This window comes from Malaclemys terrapin, chromosome 10 (assembly GCF_027887155.1).
Source record: "Malaclemys terrapin pileata isolate rMalTer1 chromosome 10, rMalTer1.hap1, whole genome shotgun sequence".
NCBI classification, from domain to species: domain Eukaryota; kingdom Metazoa; phylum Chordata; order Testudines; family Emydidae; genus Malaclemys; species Malaclemys terrapin.
The window spans coordinates 80,957,011-80,975,569 of NC_071514.1; the positions used below are offsets into that span (position 1 = coordinate 80,957,011).

Consider the following 18,559-nt stretch of genomic DNA (forward strand, 5'->3'; position numbering starts at 1 on the left):
GGGGCTGGGTCCTGCTCTCCGTGCTGCTCCTGGAGTGATGAAGTCGCTCTGCATCTGAGAGCAGAATATGGCCCCTCGCTCGGCATTTGGCCTGTGCCTGTCTCGTGGAAGTGGTGTGCGCCCGCGTGGGGCTGCTGTCTGACAGACCGTTCTGTATCTCTACAGCGGGATACTGCCCTACCTCCCTCACTTCCCAGCTGAACACGCCGGGCTCGGTGCTGGGGGATTTTGTAACGTTCCCTTAGTCACCAATGATCGTTCCAGCCAGGACCTTTCAATGGGCCTTGTCCATCGTTGGCCTTCATGGTGCCCATAGCCTGAGCTTTGCCAAACCCCCGCAGCGGAGTTCAATGCGCCTGTCCTCTGCCCCGCAGGAGCCGTTGTTCGGGATGCTCACCGCGCCACTGGCGTCCCCGCTGACCCAGCTGGAGGAGGAGCTGGTGCAGGAAGCGCTCAGTCTGTTCAAACTGGTAGGTTGGTGTTCACAGCATCTCCTGGCCTCATCCCCAAGACCTCTGGTTTGTCCAGAGCGTCTCCTTGCGGCCTGGGGATTGCAGAGGGAAGGGAGCAAGGCTCCGTCCAGCCAAGGGGTAGGAGGATTCATGGCTAATGGGCATAAGTCCATAAATCAGTTTGGGCTGGAGGCCTGGGATGCCTCCTCAGGTCCTGCCTCCAGCCCCTGATCCCTGGCCTGACTCTGCTGACCTGGCCATAGGCACATGCTCAGAGGGGCCTTTCAGCAGGGATGGAGAAAAAAAGACCACCAGGCGTTCACAGCATTGCTATGGGACCTCTTGGCTTCTCCAGCAGCAGCCCAGCGCCCATGACGGGTGATGCTAAAGATCTTGACCCACCATCTCCAAAGGGGTGAAACCAGCCCACTCAGAGCCCAGGGTGGTGGGGCTGGGACAGGGAGCTCTTCAGGAGGAGGGCTAGCTCCTGCACCAGTGCTCTGCCAGCCCTGTCCCCTCTCAGGGATGGGGAGTGACACTGCACCAGGGCAGGCTGGGCACAAAGGCAGGTGCTGGGACCAGCAGCTGCAGCCCGGATGGCTCCATGGAGATGGGATGATGCCTCCCAGGAGAAAAATGTCTGGGGGCACCCCTGGAAAGAGGGGGGAGGCCTGTCTGTGTTGGGGAAAGGGAAGGAGAGATTTCTGACCGTTGCTCGGTATCCCACATCTCCTGGCCCCTCTCCTGGCGGTAGATTCTGCGCTTCATGGGCGACCCGCACCTCGGCGGCACCCCGGAGAGCCTGTTTGGGAACTACATCGTGCAGAAGGGGCTCTGGGCGCCGGGCCTGCGGGACGAGATCCTGGCTCAGATCGCTAATCAGGTGTGGCGCAACACCAACGTCAACAACGAGGAGCGGGGCTGGCTCCTCCTGGCCGCCTGCCTCAGCGGCTTTGCCCCCTCTGCCGGCCTGGAGAAACACCTGCTCAAGTGAGCACTGGGGCTGGGGAGAGGTCGTGAGGGGAGCCCATGGGACAGGGCTGAACATCCGTCTGATGGTCCCAGTCTTGGGCTCCTTCTAGCCCCCTTAGCTGCCAGCGAACCCTATGGGAATCAAGGGCATCCGCACATACAGCTCCTCCGCAGGGCTCAAACCTGCAACCCTCCACCCCAAAACCTCTGGCTTGTACCCCTTGAGCTAAAGCAGGAACTCTTTTAGCTGTGCGGCAGCAGTAGGCTATTGTAATCCCTGGGCTGGCCTCTAGGGGGAGACATCAGCACTCACACTAAGCGCAGGGTATTCCATCAGCACCTGGAAAGGTTGGGGCTGTTGGATGCGCAGCCGGAGACATGCCCCTGCCTCGCGGCTCCATCAGGGCTTCCAGGTGACCCGGGGCGTTGCCTGGAGAGCGCGAGTCAGTGAAAGTCAAAGGAGGTTGGGTCCTGCGCCATTGTGCAGATGCGTGTCCTGCTGGCCCAGCCCCCTCCCACGGTGTCCATCCTTCCTGTGTAGGTTTGTTTCCGACTACGCCTTTGATGGCTACAAGCCGGTGTGCCAGCACAAGCTGATGCAGGCCATGCTGAGGTCCCGGCTTGGCCCTGAGGCGGCCCGGGCCTACCCACCGTCGCTGCTTGAGTGGACAGCCAACAGGCAGAGAGCAAGCATGGCCTTGGACGTCTACTGCTTCAATGGTGAGGGGCCTCTGGGACGAACCCAGGGGCCTTGGGTCAAGACTCAGCCCGGGGGGTCAGGGGGATTGAGGGCGGCTGCAGGGAGAGGTGATGCCACTGCCCTGGTGGGCCAGACACTGGTGGGCCTGGCTGGCACCCCGCGCACACCCCCATGGCTCAGTGGGGGCTCACGGGGGTTAGTGAAGACAGAATGTGGCCCAGAGTCTGGGCTCTTGGGGGTGGATAAAGCCAGGATCTTGGGGAACCGGCCCCAGAGTGCGGGGGCGTGGGGGAAACAGGGAGGCTGGTGGCTGGCCGCTGCGCTTGCAGGGGAGATCGGGACTGAGAGGCAGAGGCAGACTGGGAAGCGATGTGCCAGGGGAAAATGGGATGGGGGGTGAGGGAGTGGGGGCGCAGTAATTTGGGGGAGTCCAACATTTGGGTGCACCCCAGCCCTCATTTAGCCTTAACCATCCTCTGTGTCCATCCCTTCCCCGGGCCCTTCTTTCCCTGCCCAGCCCCGGGGGCAGTTTTGCCAGTGTGCGCTCACTGCCCCACGTACCCAAACGGACTCCAGGTGGGGGGTGTGTGGGTCGGGGCTGGGGTTCAGCTGCTCGGTAACATGCGGCGATTTGACCGTCTGCTCTTAACTTCTCAGGTGACTACTTCTCCTGCCCCATCCATTCCTGGAGCACAGGGGAGGAGCTGGCAGGGGACGTGCTGAAGCACAGGTAGGGGGGCTTTGGCCCTGCTGGGGATGGCCGGCATCCCGACCACCTGCCCCATGGATCTGTCTGCTCCGTTTCCCACAGGGACTGTGGAAGCCCTTGGCCCACGCTGTGCTAGGCAGAGCCGGCTAGGCTGGGGCTCTAGTCAAGTAAGAAGCAGTGACTAGCTAACGCTACACAATTTGGATCCAGAGTCTCAACGGGCAGGTGCATATGGATCTGGGGCCCGAGGGGGCTGGTTCAGGCCCCACCTCTAGCCATACGCAGCCCCTCGGGCGCAAAGCAATGAGCCCTTCCCCAGCAGGGCCGTGGGCTATCGCAGCAGCTGCTGGCTGTGGAACTGGTGGGCCCTGGTTCTATTTCGGCAGCTGTGGGTGCGTGTTGGGGGGCTGCTGCTGGGTCTCGATGCATGGAGGGCCAGGGCCAGGGCCTGGCCTAGTGGTGGGGTTGAACAGGCAGGGCTCCCCCCACGAAGGCCTGCCCTGGGCCTGCTCTGTCTCCTCCTCGCTGCGTCCCCCCTCAGGAGTGCGCTCTCCTGGCTCAGACGCTGTGCTTTGCCGGCAGGGGGCTGACGGAAGGCTGGAGGGGCTGGTCCATCTCCATGAAGGATGGCGCCCAGTGGGCCGAGCTGGCTGGCCACGATTACATCCTGGACCTCGTTTCCGACCTGGAGCTGCCCAGGGGCTTCCCCAAGCAGAAATCTTATTTCATCGTCGCTTCAGAGGGGGTGGACAAGGGCAGCAGCACCGCCAGCACGTAGGTATCCGGGGATGCTGAGTAGCCTAGAGGGGAGAGTCTGGCCGGGCCCGGGGGGCCCATGAGCTCCCAGCGGCTGTAGCGGAGGTCAGAACCCCAGATCCCCAATGTGCAGACCTATTCCAGAGCCGCTTGGAGCATCTGGATGCCCTTCACAGCAGCTCTGCTTTTAAAGGGACAGCGACCAGAGCGCTGGGCCCCTTTGAAGCTCCCGATCATTCAGCTGCATAGTGTGCAATATACGTACCATTGCATGCCCTGCAAATGCTTTCTGAGAGGCGTGAGGTGTGGCCATCAGAAGGAGGCGTGGCCAGAAGAGGGGGTGTGGCCTCTGGAGGGAGCGGCGCATAGGACTGGGAGCCAGGAACAGCTGGGATCTTATCACAGCAGGGCCACTGGCTCGCTTTGATCTTAGGCTCCTGGAAGGGCAGAACTCTTGCGAGAGCCGGAGTGTTTGGGCAGGGTGGGACGAGCGCCCATTGCCAGACCCTCAGCCTAGCCCTGCCTCACAGCCGGCTGCACGCAGGGTCTCCATCTCAGCGCGTCTCCAGCAGCGATGATGCCAGCAGCCGCCTGCAGTCAACAGCAGATGAAGAGAAAGCAATGAAGGGTGGAGATTAAACAGCTGTTCCCTCTTAATGCCTCCCCACCCCTTTTTTCTCTGTAGAGTATTCGGACAAGGCTTGGATTCGGACGAGGAAGTCCCTCCTCCCCCACTCACAAAGGCCCCCACTCTGCCGCCTCCAAACACCCCTGACTCAGATGGATATTACAGTCGTGGTAAGAGTCAAACTCGCCTTCCTGCAGCCTTCTCCCCCCAGACTGGGCCCCTCTTTCCACGGACAGAGCAGTGCAACTCCCATTCACTTCAGGATCCATCTCAAAATCATCTTGGCCTGGGGCTTTAGAAAAAGGCAACCCTTCCCATAATGCACCTGACCACTCCTGGTCTCTGTAGGTGAGGGGGGTTTGAGGGCCCTCCTGACCCGATGCCCTGAAGCATGAGATTTGGTCACCCCCGCTTTAGCCTGCAGAGATGTTAATGTCACCATGGCCATGGAATTATCTAGCTATAGACTCTGGAGTGCAGGGAGTTTCGCGGTTACGGGCCATTAGCCCATGAACCCGGGAAGTGTTTGGAAGCAGTAGGCACTAGTCAGCCAACACCGTCCTCTTCGGCTAACTCTTCCTCTGCCTGTTGTGACCCCGCCAGCAGATTCCGACACCGTCAGCGAAGCTCGAACACACAAGGGGTTGGATCGTTACCTGGACAGTCTGTTTGACCCGGTCCTGTCCTATGGGAATGGGGTAAGGACAGTTCCCTGTTGGGAATGAGAGGAAGGACGGCTGGGGCTTGGGAGCCCGGCCCTACTTCACGGGGGTGTCATTAAGGACTGTGAGGAGCCCAGCGACTAGGGAAATGGGGTCCAGGCAAGGACCATAGATAGATCAAGGGAGTCCCTGTCTTAACTGCAGCAGTTTCCCCCCGGGACCCTTAGGCGCTTGGGTGTAAGAAGGGAACAAACCACAGCAGAAAACTCTTTGGGGCTAGATTCACGGGGCAGCAGAGTCTATGTTTGCTAGCCAGGCCCCCTGCCCAGTGTCAGCAAGGCTGGCGGGTTTAATCTGCTGTCTCTGCCGAATGGCTTAAGCACCAGGTTGGAAGCACTGCAGCTTTAAGTCTCTGGCACTTAAGCACCTGTGTGGGCCCCTATGATCCCACAGCTCTTTGGTGAGAATCCAAGCTGGGTGGCCTCTGTTCTCCCACTTCCCTTCCCACCCCAGAGGTGGCTGCATTTCCATAGCAGGGGTGGCCCTTTGGGAGTGGCATGAAAGCTGCTGTATAAACGTCACCCGCTATTATGTTACTGGAGTTTTTTCTTCTCTCTTGTGCTGTGCCAGGTGGCAGGCCCCGGGAAGGGGATCAGTTACATTGCAGTTGAGAGGGCTGGATGGAGCCATCACCCTCATCTAGGCAGAACCATTAGGTGGGCTCCCCGAATGGGGGCATGGGGACGAGTTACCCCGGGAGAAGCTAAGAGGCATGAAACCTCAGTTGTTACGACCCCTCAGCCGTACTGGCTTTTGGCTCCCTACCTGTCCATTGCGATTGCAGCGTTAGTGGGGAAGGAGCTGTCACTCGATCTCCCTGGCCTGGATGTTCCCTGACACTCGTCTGCCGTGGCTGGGATCACTTTCCAGCCTGCCACCGAGGCTCCCGCCCCTGCCACCCTCGAACCTTTGTTTGCTCTGTTCCTGCCTCTCTCCCGTGCCAGGACTTGGAGAAGCCGGCTGCTGTCTCCCGGAAGATGAAAGGAGGAGGCCGAGTAGGAGGTGGGGGCAGCAATGTGGACCAAGGCAGTGCCAGAGCACCCATGGAGATGCCCCAGCAGACTGGTGAGTGTGGGCAGAGCCTCCTGGCCTTGTACAGGGCAATGCCTGCCAGAGCAGGACTCTGCAGGGCGCAAGGCTCCTGGGCTCTATTCCCAGCTCTGCCACGGGCCTGCTGGGTGACCTCAGGCAAGTCAGTGTCCTGCTCTGGGCCTCAGTTTCCCCATCTGCACAGTGGGGATGATGATCATAATAATCATAATACCTAGCTCATGCCTAGCACTTTTCATCCATGGATCTAACTCGCTTTACACAGGAGGGCAGGATCACTGTCCCCATTATACAGATGGGGAAACTGAGGCATGGGAGGGGAAGTGACTCTCCAAAGGTCATTCAGCAAAGCAGTGGCAGAGCAGAGCCAGAACTTGAACCCAGGTCTAAGTCTCAGTCCAGTGTCCTATCCACTAGGTCGCACAGCTGGGAAGGGCGAGGTTAGGTGTGTGGATATGTGAGATCTGTGGCCAGAAGGAGCTGCAGGGAGACTGCTTGCCCTGTGCCTGTGAGCGGAGGGCTGCTTGTGTTAGGAGACTCTGAACACACCCAGGGGTGGCTACTACAGCGCCGAGAGAAGCTATAGGGGTACGCTAGGGCCAGATTTCCTCAGGGAAGTTGTAATCACTAGGAAGGGGAGTCTAGCCCCTTCCGTCCCACCTGATTTCAGTGGGGCTGGCTGGCTCAATGACCATGGGGCCTTCCCCTTCTGAGGCTTGAAATGAGTCTTAACTACCCACGTTCCCACTCCACCCCCAGCTTTGAGGTGATTGGCTGAAGGCTGGGACTGGAGTAATGGGGGGGCTTCAGTGGGGTGTGTGGAGATCTCAGCCTACCAGCCAAGGGCAGTCCCGTATCCCTCCCACGAAGAGGGGTGGTGCCCAGAACGCAGGCGCCTCTGGGAGCAACAGGCCCGTATTGCTGCACCCAGGACAGTCGGATGGGCCGTGAGCGAACCGTCCTGCTGCAGAAAACACGGCTCCTCGGCACACGGTACAGACAGGATCCAGCCCCGGCTAGTAAGGGGTGGCAGCGCTGTGAACCAGCGTGGGGCCTTCAGCCAAGGAAGGGTGGAGAGGGCTCCCTTTGAAGCCACGGTCTAGAGGGGTCAGGTGAGAGCAATGCAAGGCGCTCCCCTGTCCCTGGGCTGTGCACCCTGTCCCCGCTTTCCCAGCCACTCTGTCCTCTCCAGGTCCATGCCCTACACCCGTCACCATGGTACCTGAGCCCCAGCGAGGCTGTGTGCACACTTCCAGGCTCCCGCGTTTGCTGGACTGCCCCCTTCTCTGCGCACACCCAGGCAGCAGCTCTATCCGCCGGCCTTTGGCAAGCGCGTCCGTTTCTGGTTTCATCCCAGCTCCCTCCTCTTTGCATTTGCAGGTTTGCAGGAGCCCGGCTTGGTGCTGCAGCGCGACCACATCAAGCAGCAGGCCCTGCTCCGGGTCAGTGGGGCCGGGGACTGGGGGGGCGCAGTAGGGGGCAGCGCCGAGGTGTAAAGCACTCGCAGCAGCATGTCAGTACTGCAGGAGCCGTGGGGCTTTTCCCTTGCCGATTCTAGTGCCTTAGTTCAAAATGTGTCAGATCCCTGCCCGGGATAGCGACTGGGGCGCTGGGGCGGGCAGAGGCCCCAGGCACTAAGGGGCGGTAGAGATGACAGGCCACAAGGACGTCAGGGTTTAACACTCCCCTCCCATCCCAAGCGGAATGTGGTTGGGGGTGGAGATTTGGGGCAGCCTTGGAGGAAGGGGGCCTGGCCACTGGTTCGCATCTCTGTCCTGCCCTGTGGGAGCACCGGGGATGAGCGAGGGGGTGTCTGAGGATGCGGTGGAATCCGGCCATGGGGCAGCGTGCAGCCTGTGCTCACACCCGCTCCCTCGTTTCGGCGGCGCAGGCTCGTCAGATCACCAGGCAGCAGCAGCAGGCGGACGGCACAGCCTCCCCCAACGCCTCCCAGGCCACCAGCCCCAGACCTGCCGACCGAGCCCCCAGCACAGTCCAGAGCGCGCCCGGCACGGCACTGCCGCAGCAGGTGGGTCTGTCTCATGTGCCCCTGCTGGGGGGGATGGGAACACACCCAGCCTGCGTTCAGAGCAAGAAGTTAACCATATGGCCCTAAAATCCCTTTTCTCTGCTGGGAGTGTCAAGACGAGCAGGCAAGGGATTGACTTCTAGGACGTTACATCTGGATGCCGGCCCTTTTATAGCCTTTCCCTGAGGTCTAATGAGCCCAACCCAGCCCCGCTGAGGAGTAGAACAGGGCTGGACAGGACCCTGCGTCTCTTGGCAGATCACGTGTCCCCCCCCCGGGGGCGGCTGAGCCCTGAGAAGGTGTGAGGCTGCCCTCCAGGGAGGCCGAGTGCTGCCGGACACCAGATGGCAGGCTCCCAGGCAGGGTCATAGTTTCTCCCATCTCATTCTTCTCTCACAGGCTGGCATGGCCCCAGCCCTCTTTTATGGACCCTCCCTGGAGCTGTGTGTCCTGGGAGTGAGGAGAGAAATAGAAACCCCAGGGAGTGGGGGAGATGGACTCCCCACGGAGTGACTGCTGGCCCCAGTGCAGTGCTAGGAGTAGCCTTTTCTTTGAATTGAAAGTGAATTTAGGGCTGGCGTATTGCACCGCTGTGGGTTCGGCTCCGGTGGCGGCAGGCTCAACAGAGTTCCCTCTGCCACTAGTCTCAGGTCTAGAGCTGCTAGGAACACATGAAGACCAAGGAAAGAAACACGGACATTTACAAGAACAATGTCTAATATCTTTTATCAATTGTGTTAACGCTACCAACAGCGTTATGAGTATCCAAGGGTAGATACATCCTACATCTATCCAGGCACAGATTATAGCTACAGTTGTACTCACCTCCTCCTAGAGAGTGTTCGAGTCTGACAGGGCTCTCCTGGATTATCAGGAGAGGGAAGGCTTCTGCTGGAGTTTTCCCATAGGAAGCTCAATTTTCCCACTCTGGGCACCCTCTTTTATCATGCGATTCTGTCTGTAGGCCTTGCGTTTCAGCCCTCCTTATCTAATGCATACTTATCCCTTGACTGCTGATCAGGCTTATCCGTCTATAATCCTAACCTCACACAACACCCAATACATGAGTAATCAACTAAAGTAATTGGCTACATAGGGGACCCTGTGCCACAGGGAGTCGGGTAGGTGACTCGGGGAGTCGGTGCTGGCCCCAGTGCGGTGCTAGGGGACCCTATGCCACAGGGAGGGGGATAGGTGACAGGTAGCCAGCCAGTGCTGGCCCCAGTGTGGCCGTGGGGGTCACTCTCCCTTTGGAATCAGCACTGACCCCAAGCCCCCAGCTTGGGGAGAGAAAAGCGAGGTCCTGACCTGTGGTGACAATTCAAGCCCCTCGAGGGGTCACAGCCTGTGGGCTCCCTGAGCTCCGCTCTGCGCTCTCAGCTGAAGGGGCTCCGTTTCGTTTCCTGCCCCCCGCTGTTGGGTGGTGGGGCTGCGCGCTGGGAAAGGCTTGAGTGTGTGCTGCCTCCCGGAGGTCTTGGATCCTGGGGGGTGCCCAGATTCCACCTGCCCACGCTAGTAATAATGACTCAGCTCCAGGCAGCTTTCTATGGTGGAAACATTACGATGGAGCCTTAACCGCCCTCCTCCCCCCATCCCCCATTGCTCTGGGAGGATGTTTAAGACCCCAGGGCAGACAAGGAAAGACAAGGCATTTACCATCTAACCTGGGCCAGAATTGCCTTTCTGCCTCCATGCTTGTTCTACAGCGCACTGGGCTGCTTGGCACCCTCCCACCCTAGAGGCAGCTGCATTTTGGGAGCGGGGGTGTGAAACGATCCCTGTACACTTTAAAGTGCTCTGGAATCCTTTGGGGTGAAAGACCCTATTGAAACAGAAGCCACCGTAGCAGCTGGACAGCCCTGCCACATCATGGCCACCCCTCGCCGAGGCAGTTTCCATGGCTGCTAAAGCCAGAAGGAATCACATAGTCCTGGCCTGCTGCCTAGCACAGCACTTCCCCCAAATAATTCCTAGAGCGGCGCTTCAGAAACCCATCCCGTTAACGCCTGCTGATGTAACACACTCCTTCTCCTTCCCCCTGGCCAGAGGACAGCTGTGAGCGGGACACCAGCCAGGACGGCGGCCTTCTTGCAGAAAGCCGGTAAGGGATCAATCACAAATACAGCCTCCCCTGGAGAAACCTGTCTTGGGTTGAGATCTCACCCTCCACCTCCGCAGGGACACCGAGAGCAGCTTTCTAACCCTTTCCAGCCCCGAGCTTGCGGCTGTCAGGGGACGCTGACGCCACGCCCAGGTGCATAGTGGTGCCGTGGGCTAACGTGGCAGCGCTTGCCTTTAGAGACCTGGGTTCAAATCCTGGCTTAGCACTGAGGGGAGCCTGGCTTTGGGTCTAGTTCCCATTGGTGTGGTTTGCTGCTATTATTTGAAAATGACCCGCCATAGGACTGGGAGTGCAGGAGGGTGGGGGGTGAGGGGCGTCAGCAGAGCGGGTGGGGGGAGCCCAGGACAGGTACAGGTGCTCCAGCTAAGGTTTTGGGGCAGACAAGGGAAGGAAGTTGGGACTAGCTGGGGGTGGGAAGCATTGACAGAGCTGGGGGTGGGGCTGTAGGCCTGGGGGAAAGCGTGAGGTGTGACAGGGGCTTGCACAGTCTCTGGCTGGAGCCCCAAGCTCTCTCCCGGCACGTGACAAACACTTGAAGGGAGCAAAGAGCTGCGCAGACACCTGTGTCTGCTCTGCAGGGCGTGTCCCAGAGCCTAGGCCAGGGTGGTGGAAGACTCCTGCGAAGATGGAGCTAGAAGCCCAGCAGGGAGAGGCGGCCCAGGTGGCACTGGGCTCGTGCATGGTGCTGGACAGAAGTCTAGGGTTACCATATTAAAAAGAGGACACTCCACGGGGCCCTGGCCCCGCCCCTTCCCGCCCCCGGCCCCGCCCCAACTCCGCCCCTTCCCCAAAGTCCCCGCCCCAACTCCGCCCCCTCCTCTGAGAGCCCCACATTCCCCCTCCTCCTCCCTCCCAGCCACGCGAAAAAGGCTGCCCGAGCGCTACCGGCTCCACGGTTTGCCGGGCAGCCCCCAGACCTCCAGACCCTGCGACCCGGGCTGGGTGCTTCACTAGTGCAGCCGGAGCCTGGGAGGGGAAGGCCCGGCCGGGGGCGCAGGGTCTGGAGGTCCGGGGGCTGCCCGGCAAACCGTGAAGCCGGTAGCGCTCGGGCAGCTCGGCTCTTCAGCTACACAAAGCTGAGGTGTCTGAGGGGAGCAGCAGCAGCCGCCGCCGCAGCGGGGAATCCGCCTGCAGCTCACAGCCGGAGCCGCTCAGGTAACAGGGCCGGCTCCAGGCACCAGCTTAACAAGCAGGTGCTTGGGGTGGCCAAGGGAGAGGGGCGGCACCTGCGGCAATTCGGGGGAGGCAGGTCCCTCACTCCCTCTAGGAGCGAAGGACCTGCCGCTGAACTGCCGCCGCCGATCGCGGCTTTTTTTTTTTTTTTTTTTTTGCTTGGGGCGGCAGAAATGCTGGAGCCGGCCCTGTCAGGTAAGCAGGGGACTGGGGCGGGGATGCCGGCCTTTTCCCGGACATGTTCGGCTTTTTGGCAGTTCCCCCCGGACGGGGATTTGAGCACCAAAAAGCCGGACGTGTCCGGGACAATCCGGACGTAGGGTAACCCTACGAGAAGTCACAATTGTAGCCTGAGCCTTGCAAACCAGAGCAGGAGCCTTTCCCCACCTTCGAGGGGGGTGGGGGCCAGACTTCAGGGCTGGAGCCTACCCCCCCTCCTTGAGATTCTCAACCCAGCCTCCTGCTTGCTTCCTCCCTCCATGACAGCTCCTGCCTCCAGGCTGCGGGCCGGCGAGCTGGTGCGGCCGGCCAAGCTGAGCTCGCAGCACTTCCCCGAGCCCACACAGCACATTAAGAACATCATTAAGCAGTGCCAGCGGCCCGCCAGGCTCCCCGAGCCCATCAGGTGAGACCCTGCGCCGCCAGAACTCGGATCTCCTGCCCGAGCCCCTGTGGACATCAGCGTCTGATGCTGGTCTGGAGTGGAGCTCACACCCTTAAAGCTACAGGGACAGCAGCTGGGTTGCATTTCCCAGCCATGCATTAGCAGCAGCAGGGCTGGCTGGGCTCCCCGGATGATGCACCGGCTGGGAGCTGTGATCTCCCCGCTGCAACAGAGTCCCAGCAACGTAACAGTCTGTTGCTGGCTCAAGGGGCAACCCCTTTAGCTCAGGGGATGAGGCCTCGTGCATATCTCTACACACACACACACACACACCACACAGCCAGAGGCTGCTCACTGACCCTGCTCTGGCCCCTGGCTGTTTGTCTCTGCAGGAAGGAAGGTGGGAAGGTCTTTGTGAAGAAGATGGATCCCCATGAGGAGGCCATGATGATCTTAAAGGGGCAGATGTCAGGGGTGCCGGGCCCCCCAACAGCCGCTCCGGTACGAAAGCGCTGATCGGAAGGCACAGGCGGCCGTGCTCCCTGTCGATAACCTGGGGCGCTGTGGGGTGTGGACGGGGAGGTCCAGCTGCTGGCCTGGCGAATGCAGGGGCACGGGGTGCTGCTCCGCAGTCGAGCATTCAGAGTCCCCACCAGCTGGGGATCAGAGTCAGGGCTCCCAAGGAGAGCATGATCCCCAGGCCGGCCACTGCCTGGGCTGAACCCCAGTGCTAGCTGGCAGGGCACCGCACGGGCCAATGAGTGTCCCCCGCTCCTGCCCATGGGTGTGATGAGGGAGAGCCCCCCAGCCCGGGGAAATGGCCTCACAGGAAGTTGGTCTCCACCTCTGTGTTGTAGGTGGCCAAGGAAGCAGTAGCCATGGTGAAGCCTGTTACCAGCACCAAGAGGCCTTCGCCGCCATCACCAGCCGCCGTTCCCTCACCGGCTGCCACGGCCAGGTCTTCTCCAGTGTCGCCTCCAGGTAACAGCACAAGAGGCAGCGCAGCTTCATCTCCTCTGGGGTTCAGGGCTGGATGCCGGAGCCTCACGCTGTCCTGCCAGGTTCTGAAGGAGACGGCTGGGCAGGTGGCTTCCCCCAGCCGGCAGCGCATTGCCAGGATCCAGCTGGAAGGTGATGGGAAAGCCCTTTGTTACTGGAGGGCCGAGGAAGCTTAGCCTGGCCTGTCTAAAGGCTGAGATGCCTCTGAGACCATCAGCAGAGACCATCCTATGCAGCGCCCTAGCAGCACTGCCGGAGAGGCCGTACCCCAGTGTACAGAGGTAGCCCAGTAGAGAACTTAGCCCTATAGAGGTCTCACACCGCTGCCATCTGGCTTTCAGAATGGCTCCAAATCTGACCTGTCTGGACCCTCCGACCCCACTCAGTGCTGCCCCCAAACGTTGATCCTTTTTGCATTTTTTTGTTCATGCGATTTTGCAAACGTTTAGGAAAAGTATCTGAGAATCCTGAGCCCCTGGGTGGGCCTGTGGGTCCCTGGACTATTAAAGAACTCACCATAAACTGCGACATGTTAGGCAAACGAGGCGGTAGCTATACAAACGCGAGGCAATCGGACACCACGGGGATGGGCGTGGGGTGAGAAGCTGATGGAGCAGAGAGCAGCAAGGACAAAGGGGCGTCCCAGAGAGCCTAGAAGAACAGGTAACTTGCACCCCATGAGATCTCCTTCGGGCTACTGGGGATGTAGGTTGCACCTGGGCAGACGTCCCTAGTAAGAGAGTTTGGCCGAGAGTCAGGGAGTCTAGCGGTACATGGCCTCGCACGTCATCCGACCCATAGACTTTTGCGGCCGCCAAGTTAGGGAACCTGCAGGAGTTAGTGAATGCAAATCTGCAGGGCCAGGAGGCCCAAGACATGAATCCGGGTGGGCAGCGAGCAGTTGCCATTCTGTCCCAGAGCGCCTCTGCTCAGCAGCGAGGTGAGGGGCCCAGGATATTTTCAGAGGATGGGGTTTCCCTAGCAGTGAGGACTAGGCAGGATGAAGTGACCAGAGATCTTGATCCTCATGTTTCAGGGCATATGATCGATTCCCCCGATGAGATCAGGAAGCAAAGCTCCCCCCCGTGAGAGAGTATCAAACCATTTCTGAAGAGGGGTTAAGCCAAGCTCCTGATGGTTTATGGCCATGAAAGATCCCCTGGTATCTTCTGCAAGAGTTGAGCCTGGGATCAAAGGGCAAAACCCTGATGCCCAGATTAAATTCCCTCTTGAGTAATGACATCCTTCTTCACTAACACCCCCCACCCCCGCAATTTCAGTTGGACACGGCCTTCCCCATCACTTCATGTATTAAACAGTTGTGCAGTGTTGCTGTTACACACCTGCTGCCTTCCATTCCAGAGGTGACTGTATTTCAGTGGTGGGTGAATTCTGAGTGGTGTTTCTATGTGCTCTTACACAGCTGCCGCCTTCCATCCCAGAGGTGGCTGCATTTTAGTGGTGGGTGAACCGATCCTTGTGTATCATCTTAACTTTGTGAGGTGCGTTGAGATCCTTCAGGATAAAAGATGCACTATAAATCCAAGAGAGCGTTAGTCTGGGGACGATGTGGAACAGGAGAGAAGGAACAGGCTGCCCAGTATCACAGCACCAATACATACCAGATCCCATGGGGGCAGAAACTTGTAGGCTTTGCCACACATGTAGCTGCACTGATACCAGCCCCTGGTGGAAGGCTGGTGCAGTGGTTAGTGCACTGGCCGGAAACCCAGGTTCAGTTTCCTGTTCTGCTACAGACTTCCTGTGAGGGACCTTGGATAAGTCACTTAGTCTTTCTGTGCCTTCGTTCCCCCTGTAGTGACCATAGCACTGCCCTGCCCCCCAGGAGGTTGGGAGGAGAAATGCACTGAAGGCTGCGAGGTGCCCAGATGCTACGGGATAGGAGGCAGGTTAAGTAGGTTGGCTAGATAGCGTAGGCCTGATTTGCCCTGGTGCAGTAGGAAATAACTGTGGCCTAGCCAATGGGCTGCCCCCTGCATCCACAGTAACTCATAGACTCATAGACTTCAAGGTCATAAGGGACCATTATGATCGTCTAGTCTGACCTCCTGCACAACGCAGGCCACAGTATCTCACCCACCCACTCCTATACCAAACCCCTAACCTATGTCTGAGCTATTGAAGTCCTCAACTTGTGGTTTAAAGACTTCGAGGTGCAGAGAATCCTCCAGCAAGTGACCCGTGCCCCACGCTGCAGAGGAAGGTGAAAACCACCCAGGGCCTCTGCCAATCTGCCCTGGAGGAAAATTCCTTCCCGACCCCAAATATGGCGATCGGCTAAACCCTGAGCATGTGGGCAAGACTCACCAGACAAACACTCAGTAAAGAATTCTCTGTAGTAACTCAGATCCCACCCCATCTAACATCCCATCACAGGCTATTGGGCATATCTACCGCTAATAGTCAAAGATCAATTAATTGCTAGAATTAGTTTATCCCAGCATACCATCCCTTCCATAAACTTATCAAGCTTAGTCTTGAAGACAGATATGTCTTTGCCCCCACTGCTCCCCATGGGAGGCTGTTCCAGAACTTCACTCCTCTGATGGTTAGAAACCTTCGTCTAATTTCAAGTCTAAACTTCCTAATGGCCAGTTTACATCCATTTGTTCTTGTGTCCACATTGGTACTCAACTTAAATAATTCCTCTCCCTCCCTGGTATTTATCCCTCTGATATATTTATAGAGAGCAATCATATCTCCCCTCAGCCTTCTTTTGGTTAGGCTAAACAAACCAAGTCTTTGAGTCTCCTTTCAGAAGACAGGTTTTCCAATCCTCGGATCATCCTAGTAGCCCTTCTCTGTACCTGTTCCAGTTTGAATTCATCCTTCTTAAACATGGGAGACCAGAACTGCACACAGTATTCCAGATGAGGTCTCACCAGTGCCTTGGATAACAGTACTAACCCCTAACTCAGCTGCCTGTGAGCATTCTGCCCCCAATCTCTTTTCAGTCACAGTCTCCCGGGAGCTCCCGGCCGAGCGCGAGCAGGTCCAGACGCAGCTGCACCGGTGCTGCAGCGAGGAGTTCTACGCCTACCGCAACGTGTCCTGGAAGATATACATCCGGAAAGAGGTACTTGTCTGGGGCACAGCTCCACACAGCCGCCTCCTCCCTCTCCTACCAGACCCACCCGGCCAGCGGAAATCAGCGCCCAGGCCAGACCCTGAGCCCCAAAAGAACTGGCCTGAAAAACTACCCCTTGTCTGTTTCTGTGGGGGAACAGTGCCATCTAGTGGTTGTTAAGGTGCAAGCGCCCCCTAGGAGGAGAAAGTGCATTTCAGGGTCTGTTTTCTCCTTAGGAACTTATGTTCCAAACAGATCCAGCCTCCGTGGGATTCTTTAGAAGGGGAGGGGAGCTTGCAAGGCTGCGATATTGAGTGAAAGAGAGTGGAGAGGTGTTACTGTGGATATGGCAGGAGACCCCAGAGCAGAAGGGCTCACTGCCTTCTGTGGGAGGGGGTGTCGTTAACCTGAGTGGTATTATTACGATTTATGAATGATTTGTTATTGTGGTAACTCCCAGAGGTTCCAGTCAGGGATCAGGTCCCCACTATACTAGAGGCCATCTATATCACGTCACAGGCAGGCCCATTCCTGCCTCTCAGATGTAGTGAATCAGTGAAACTTTCCCTCAAAGGGACGTGGTCAGGGAGTTTAGGCCTAAAATTTAAGTTCTTTATTAAAATAAAAAAGATTCACAGCCCCCTGTGTTATTAACAGAGAGAGTTTTGTGCGTCTTCCCGTCTTTAACTGCAGTATTCGCTGACGCGTTCCCTGGTAAGTGAATAGAAGTGAAATTGACTAGCCTTGGGGTAACCTTTTCAAAAGTGCATAAAAGCCTACGTCCTGTTTTCCAGAGTGGCCGAGGCACTTCAGATTCCATGGGACGTGAGTGCTAAGTTACGCAGGCGCTTTGAAAATGTCACCCAGAGTTCCTGTCCTGCTTTGAATGTAATGGAGGAATGAAATAAAGGGCCTAAGCAGTGAAAATCCTTTCGGGTTCACTGATCTCAGCAGCTAGTAACACAAACTGAGGGAATTGTTCACTAATGGATCCTTCCGCACCTGACCATGCCCCTTTGATCTCTTTCCTTGCAGGTGTTCTATCCAAAGGATAACTTCAACAACCCTTTGTTGCTGGATCTCATTTTCAGACAGGTGAGGTTCCAGGCTCTAGATCCAGAGCTTTTCCTGCTGTAGAGTTGTCTGTATTATAAGAGCGGAGGGATAGTTTCCGGCTTAAAGTCCAGGGCTGGGAATCAGGACTCCTGGGTTCTGTTCCTGGCTAGGTCACAAACTTGCCGTGTGAACTTGAGCGAACCAGCCCCTCTCCCTATCTCCCTCTCCCCGTATGTACTGCAGGGATAGTTCCCCACAGGGGAGTTGCGAGGGCTAAAGAACATTTGGAAAATGCCTTGAGATCCTCAGCAGGGAGCACTTGAGAAAGTCAGAGCATTGTTAGCTCAGTCTGCTTGTATTCCCTCAAAGTCTGGGCAGGGTGTAGGCGTGCTGTGGAATCATGGGTTCAACCAGACCCTGGAGTAGGAGGAACCCAGGCCCATAGATGTGCAAGGTGACTTCTGTTTCCCAGTCTGTCCTTCTGCAGGAAATGCCTCCCCTTACTCAGCAACGCCCCTGGGAGCCAGCAGCTTCCCCGCCCTGTTCCAAGCACAGGCCACGCAAGCTGTAGTGGCTCAGAACTACTTATTCCCTTGCCTAGGGCTTGGCCTTATTCACAAAAGGAATGTACAATCCAACCCAGGCCTTGTCCCTAGGCTGGGTTGCTCCCAAGGTTCCTCCCTGAGGACAGCTCAGCCCACACCCTAGGTCCTCTGTAAAGAGCCACTCCCACCTCTGTTAAACGCAGGTGGGTTCGGGACCCACTGAACCTTTCCCCAGCAGGATTGACACCTGGGAGTGGTGTGTTTCAGGCAAACTCTGCCCTTTGCAGCCCATTCAGCAGCAGGATTGAGAGGCTTCAGGGAGGCTGAGCCAGTGTTCCTGACCCCTGCACTGTGGCAGCCAATGGGCATGGGATAGGGCTTACAGGAAGGAGTCAGTGAGGCTGCATCAGGGACACGGAGGCCTCAGCCCTGAAGCTCCTAACCTCAACGTGGTGGGTTCCCCCCTCAGATCTTCCACGACACGCTCTCTGACGCCTGCCTCAGGATCACCCCGGAGGAGCGGCTGCGCATGAGATCCCTCTTCGGTAACGCCCAGTCCTGCCCACTGAGTCCTGCGTCACGCCGAGGGGCTGGCCTCCCCACCGCTGGGGGCGATGGCCTCCTCTCTCCAGCCCGACTTCCCTGCTCTTCCTTGGGGCAGGGGATGTCTAGTGCGTAGGGCAAAGCTGCCCTCCTGGAAGGCGACGGGAGGTTTGCCATCGGGTGCAGTGAGGCCGGGTTTAGCCCCCGTAGCCTTTCACCTCCTGGGCCAAGGTTTAGTCTGAGCTGGGACTCGAATGTCACAAGTTCTGCTTGTGTTTGGCCTGCCCTGGGCATTAAGGGGTCTCCCAGCCCCCGTGGGAAGGTTGGGTCCCCGGCAGGGGCAGCGACAGGGAGCTGTTGTCTTGTGCGCTGGTGGGAAACGCCTGCTCTGTCCCATGCTGGCTGGGGCCG

The 18,559-nt window shown here is 58.2% G+C and overlaps 1 protein-coding gene across 1 annotated transcript in view; it reads left to right on the forward strand.

Moving 5' to 3' along the window:
* MYO15A (myosin XVA) overlaps positions 1 to 18,559 on the forward strand; it is an 86,509-nt gene that overhangs the window by 39,471 nt on the left and 28,479 nt on the right. The window contains 17 exon segments of the mRNA XM_054041085.1: positions 375 to 470; positions 1,207 to 1,442; positions 1,966 to 2,144; positions 2,782 to 2,854; positions 3,416 to 3,607; positions 4,275 to 4,387; positions 4,821 to 4,915; positions 5,884 to 6,004; positions 7,370 to 7,431; positions 7,881 to 8,018; positions 10,065 to 10,119; positions 11,800 to 11,938; positions 12,310 to 12,391; positions 12,751 to 12,864; positions 15,909 to 16,013; positions 17,040 to 17,099; positions 18,075 to 18,150. Coding sequence (XP_053897060.1) covers positions 375 to 470; positions 1,207 to 1,442; positions 1,966 to 2,144; positions 2,782 to 2,854; positions 3,416 to 3,607; positions 4,275 to 4,387; positions 4,821 to 4,915; positions 5,884 to 6,004; positions 7,370 to 7,431; positions 7,881 to 8,018; positions 10,065 to 10,119; positions 11,800 to 11,938; positions 12,310 to 12,391; positions 12,751 to 12,864; positions 15,909 to 16,013; positions 17,040 to 17,099; positions 18,075 to 18,150 — 1,936 coding nt within the window.